The 6,000-nt window shown below is 46.2% G+C and overlaps 1 protein-coding gene across 1 annotated transcript in view; it reads right to left on the bottom strand.

Moving 5' to 3' along the window:
• LOC106587877 (transmembrane channel-like protein 3) overlaps positions 1–6,000 on the bottom strand; it is a 62,682-nt gene continuing 56,682 nt past the window's right edge. The window contains exons 17-22 of the mRNA XM_045708975.1: positions 3,298–3,408; positions 2,753–2,878; positions 2,416–2,494; positions 2,162–2,204; positions 1,693–1,972; positions 1–1,162 (exon numbers count right to left, since the gene is read on the bottom strand). Coding sequence (XP_045564931.1) covers positions 139–1,162; positions 1,693–1,972; positions 2,162–2,204; positions 2,416–2,494; positions 2,753–2,878; positions 3,298–3,408 — 1,663 coding nt within the window. The 3' untranslated portion in view covers positions 1–138. The remainder of the gene's footprint in view (positions 1,163–1,692; positions 1,973–2,161; positions 2,205–2,415; positions 2,495–2,752; positions 2,879–3,297; positions 3,409–6,000) is intronic.

Raw genomic sequence — 6,000 nt, 5'->3', positions numbered from 1 at the left:
AGTACAGATACCCCAAAAAACTACTTAAGTAGTACTTTAAAGTATTTTTACTTAAGTACTTTACACTACTGTCAATAACTTACATGGATTAATAAAGGTTAAATAAACCTAGATATATTCACAATACAAATACACCAACTACACGTTGGAGCAGACCAGGTCTTTGGACCCAGACACATTGAGATCTATACTGGCTTTGGACTTCTTCTTAGCCAGCTTGCCTTGCCTTGCCTCAGACTTGAGATACTTCTCCTTGTTGTGAATGACCTGGATGTACTGGTCTGTGCTGCTGTTCTGCTGGTCGCTACTGGAGGCCAGAGAAGCCGAGTCCGACTCAGTCAGGGAAGGCTCCAGCTTGGACCTGGATGTCTTGGGCTTGACCTGGGGCTCCAGGCGTCTTCCAGGGCCCTGGGAGGATGAGTGTACAGGTCTGCTCGGGGAGTGGGGGTGTCTGGCTGGGGACTGTGTGTGCCTGACTGGTGGTGGAAGCTCCGCTCCTCTGATGCTGGTCTGGGAGAGGGAGTGCAAGCACGTCTCCATATCCTCACAGTCCCCTTTTTGGGCTTCACCGCCGTAGCGCCCCCTAGCAGTGTGGCTGTCTTTTGACGCCATAGATAGCTTGGTCTCCAGGCGCTCTCCGATGTAGAAGCGAGCCGGCTGGTGGAGGTCGGAGAGTGAGCGGGGCCGGTGAGTCTGCCCGAACGACCCCCTCCTAGAATCTCTCTTCCCCCCTGCCTCTTCCTCCTCCTCTTCATCACTCAGGTGTGACTGCGGTGGATTCGACCTATGTGGGTGCCCATGCAGATGCGGAGCCCTTGGAGTATACCGCTTGATATTCCGTGGGATCAGCTCCACGATTTCACCCACCGGGTCCTCCGATCGGAAGTGGCGAGGGACGCGTGTGGCTGATCGAAGCAACTTTTTCCTAGCTTCGTGCTCGTTGACGATGACGTAGCGCGTGGTGTAGGGGCGACGGCCCACGTAGCTCTGGGCGGTCACTATCCCAGCTGCCTCTGCGGAGTGCATGGGCCTGATGGTCTTCCTGTAGATTGGGTCGGAGTGGATGTTCTCTGAGGAGTAGCGTGTCGGGGGGTTGTACGCCACATGGTGGTAGGACTTGGACCTGCAGGTACCGCTAGGGCCTCCCAGGTAGGAAGGGTGTCTGTGGTGACAGAGGGAAATACGGATGATAAATGTTACTACTGTATGTGGTCGTAATGAGAAACCACTTCAACTTGAATCATTACAGTAACAAATACTACTGATACTGTGTATCATTGATTCCTTTGGTAGTGACAGTACTCCAGGCCATAGTATGTCCAAACGGGCTTTAGAAGGACTTAAATATTGCACTGCTTATTAGCTACTGTTGTAGAAAACTACACTTTTCCTTTCATGACACCTGATCTGACTTGAGTGAAAGCAGTGAGATGGAATCCCATTCAATTTCTTAGGGGTGAATCCTGACTTCCACTTAAGTGTAATTTTCACTTAGTCATGCATTGATGTTAATGGGAGACTAAGTTTAAACTTTGGGCTAAGTGCTGGAGTCCCCCTTTAGAGGTTTATTTAGGACTAACAACATGGACACCAACCCTTAATCCTCCTGTAGACACACCTGTAGAGGACTGTATAAAAGCATGTGACTGACCAGACAGAATAACACATCATATGTGTGTGTGTGTGACACACCTGTTAGGGATGTTCTCCGGCTTTTGCTTGTGCAGTATGGACACTGTTGGACTTCTAGACGCCCCAGCAGCAAATGTCGCCCTAGCGGTCGCGGCCCTCGATGCCGACTGGGTGATGGTGCGGATGCCGTTGCCGCGACGATCGGGCGACTGGAAGTTTGTGACACTGCCGTTGGATCGTGGCGACGGCGTGCGAATGGACGACTCGCGGCTGGTGATGTCACCATCCTGCTGGTCAGGCTTCCTGTCCCCCCCGGGGACCTCTGGGGCCTGTAGCCTCGCTGTGGGTGGGGGTCAGAGGTCAGGGGTTACAGGTCAGGGATTATAGCTTAGGTGTTCAAAAGTTCAACATTTTATTGGTAAAGGTTAATAGTCAAGTGAGGTGAAGGGTTAAAGGTAAGAGGTTAGGGGATATGTAGATATAGACTACATAGAACCAACCAACCAGGAAGTAGAATGATGAGGTTTACCTGAAGCCAGCTGTAATACCTTCTTCTTGTCTTCTGTTCTCTCCTGACAAATACATTTCTGTTCAGCATACAGTCATGAGACTAAGTGGGCATCCCAAATGGCACCATATTGCCTTCATAGTCCACTACTTTTAACCAGAACCAAAAGTAGTACACTGTCTAAGGAATATTGGGGATGCACTCTAAGTTCATATGTACGTTTGTTTAATGTATAATAGTGACTGACTTCGAGAACTATAACATCTATAACTCACAGTCTGAAGCTGCATCCTCAGCTGGTTATTGGTGAATTTAAGGGATCTGGCAATGGCCTGAAGGTAGTAGATCAACATGCTGAAGGACACAGAGAGAGTTACCCCAAGAGGACTGACACAATGACTGATCAACATGCTGAAGGACAGAGAGAGTTACCCCAAGAGGACTGACACAATGACTTGACCAATCCGAATGCATCAAGCAAGTCAGGCTACATGGAGTGTGTGTGAGTGTGAGTCTGTGTGTGTGTGAGTCTGTGTGTGTGAGAGAGAGAGTCTGCATTCCTGTGTGTGTATATGTGTGTGAGAGTCTGTCTGTGTGTGTGAGTGCACTCACAACAGCAGCAGCAGAGCGGGCAGCGCTACGACAGGGCTGGTGACGTAACTCATCACTTTACTGAACCACAGCGGGAAGTCATTGGCTATCGTCTCTGAGATGATGTCATAAATCTTCTCCTGACCGCTGCAGGGGAACGAGCGCAAACACACACACACACACACAAAATATGACCATTGTATTACAGGAAAGGATGAAGCATAGTGTTACAGCAGAATTAGAGCTACACAGGCTTTTCTTCGTGGCCATATACTGCTTTCAGCAGATTATGATGTGTGATGATAATAAACTAATCATGGATTGATGTTTTATAGCAATTTTCAAGGTTCTCAATAGGAGTTAGCTCGTCCACACACACACACACACACACACACACACACACACACACTCACTTGGGCTACAAACATGCACAGACACAGACACAGACACACACACACAGTATACTGCAACCCTATTGAAAGTGTGGCTTACATTACATTAAATTACAAGGGCTAATATTAAAATGGACACCATGATTCAAGAGCTTCACGGGAACAATCGCTTACCTAAATGGCCCGCAGTGTTGGGAAGGTCTGTATCTCACTATGGCAAAGATGGTGGGCAGCATACACAGAAAAAGCATGAACAACAGCATAGCCAGGTAGAAATTATTTGATCTAGAAACAAATGAGAGAAATAAAATAGTACTTTTATTTCTATGTTGTTTATTTATCTGTGTTATTTCAAGTTATTCTGTCTTTGTAATCCTGATCAAATATGTTTACAAAGACAGATAATCAGAACCCATAATCCATGTTTGGTTAGAGACAATAGGAATGGTGGAATATATTTTTAATATACTATCATACTATTGTTTGGTTATACATTTTCACATTTACATTTTAGTAATTTAACAGACACTCTTATCCAGAGCGACTTACAGTTAGTGCATTCACCTTAAGATAGCTAGGTGGGACAACCACATATCACAGTCATCAAAATAATTTTCCCCCTCAATAACGTAGCTATCAGTAGAACCAGAGCTAGAGGGGGGGGGGGGGACGGACGGACACAACAACAACAAACATACTGGTTTGAAGAGGTAGGGTTTCAGATGTTTTTGGAAGATGGGCAGGGACTGTCCTAGCTTCAGGTAGAAGTTTCTACCATTGGGGTGAGAGGACAGAGAAGAGCTTGGCCTGGGCTGAGCGGGAGCTGTCCTCCCGTAGACGTGGAAGGGCCAAGAGACCTGAGGTGGCAGAATGTAGTGCTCAGGTTGGGGTGTAGGGTTTGAGCATAGCCTGAAGGTATGGAGGGGCAGCTCCTCTTGCTGCTCTGTAGGTAAGCACCATGGTCTTGTAGTGGATGTGAGCTTCAACTGGAAGCCAGTGGAGTGTGCAGAGGAGTGTGGTGACATGAGAGAACTTGGTAAGGTTGAAAACCAGGAGGTTTGATGGCACAAGCGGGGAGCCCAGTCAACAGCGAGTTGCAGTAGTCCAGACGGGAGAGAACAAGTGCGTGGATTAGGACCTGCGTCGCTTCCTGTGTGAGGTATCGTCTTACTCTACTGATGTTGTAAAGCACGAACCTGCAGGAGCGGCAGAGAACGACAGGGTGTCCAGGTTCACGCCAAGGTTTTTAGCACTCTGGGAGGGTGACACTGGAGTTGTGAACTGTGATGGAGAGGTCTTGGTGGAAGATATTTTTCATATGTGACCCGTTTCAGGAAACTAGGCTTATGTCGCAAGTCACGACTTCACAGGAGAGCCATTTTTTGGCAGAAATGCCTTCTGGAACATATATAACAACTTTCATGAGCCTTAATAACAAACTTAAATGCCATCTGTAAATGCAAATAAAATTGTTAAATTATGAGACTTGTTGGCTAAGCCACAGCTACCGTCCCACTAGCCATGACTGGCTGAGATAATGAGTGGGCTGGACATGCCAAGAGAGGAGTTTGGATTGGTCTGCCATATAGAGGGCTTCTGTCTATTTGAGCTTTGTTTACATAGCTAGCTAGATGTCTTAAGCTAAAGTGTACAACACCCGTTGAATATGGGCGGTGTCAGTAAACGTCTGCAAAAAAGCATAATGAAATTGTTGCCAGCAGAGCTGGTTAGGCTGTTTTCATGTTATCCAGAGTTAAACAAATCATCGGCCAGAGTGTCAAGTGTGTGCTCTGAATGCACCAAGAATGAAAGGAGATGGGTGGGGCTGAAGCTTAAGAGGGTGTGAACGGTGCTGAATGGGTGTAGACATAGAAGAGCTCTTCACTAGATATCAAAACATTCAAATGACATTTTCTCAAAAGTAAGTTTCAAAGTTTATCAACTTTCAAATAATTACTTTCCCATTGTTCCTCAAAAATGCAGTGTATGATATACCATTTTGGAAGCTCTCTACTTTTATCCAATGTAAAATACACAATTTCAAATATTGCTACTTAATTAAGACCAAATCCAGGTGGTGAGTCACATATACTATTTATTCATATCATTCTATTTCTTTAATAAACTTATATGCTATTTCTTTATCATGCTGTTTTACATAACCAAGTGAAGTGTATGGTGTGTGTGCGCACGCTTTCATAAGTGTGTATTTTCCTGTACATCTGGGAGTGACTGATAAGGCCTGAAAGAGGCAGCAACAGACTCGTTACATAAATCAGAGTGGGCTGAGTGCCTGCAGGCCGTGTGTGTGTGTCTGTGTGTGTGTGTGTGAGGGAGGGAGGGAGGGAGCAGTGTAGTAGCTCATCACAGAGATGTGCTCATTTTGTTCTCTCTCTCCACAGAGCTGGAAAATAAGATCCGGTGGGAGGGGAGGAGAGGAGTAATGAGACCAGAACCACAGAACCAGAACCACTGAGCCAGAGAATCAGAACCACCGAACCAGGATTATAGGCCCAGAGTGAATCAGACTCACTCACTGTCCAAAAGAGGCAGTGTCGCACTATGCTGTTATGTAATGTTAGTCTTTTGTGGTACTGTTTATTATGGATTCATCAGTACGAGAGAGAGAGAGAGAGAGAGAGAGAGAGAAGTGAATGGTAGAGTGGCTGTGTCTTCTGCACATGCTTGTCCAGTATGATTGTGTGTATATATACAGTGCATTGGGAAAGTATTCAGACCCCTTGACTTTTTCCACATTTTGCTACAGTCGTATTCTAAAATGGATGAAATCGTTTTTTTGTGCTTAGGGTTGTTGTCCTGTTGGAAGGTGAATCTTCGCCCCAGTCTGTGGTCCTGAGCGCTCTGGAGCAGGTTTTC

The sequence above is a fragment of the Salmo salar genome, chromosome ssa26, assembly GCF_905237065.1.
Source record: "Salmo salar chromosome ssa26, Ssal_v3.1, whole genome shotgun sequence".
Lineage (NCBI taxonomy): Eukaryota > Metazoa > Chordata > Actinopteri > Salmoniformes > Salmonidae > Salmo > Salmo salar.
The sequence above is the reverse complement of the archived record's forward strand: the minus strand, read 5'-3'. Positions and strand labels throughout refer to the sequence as shown.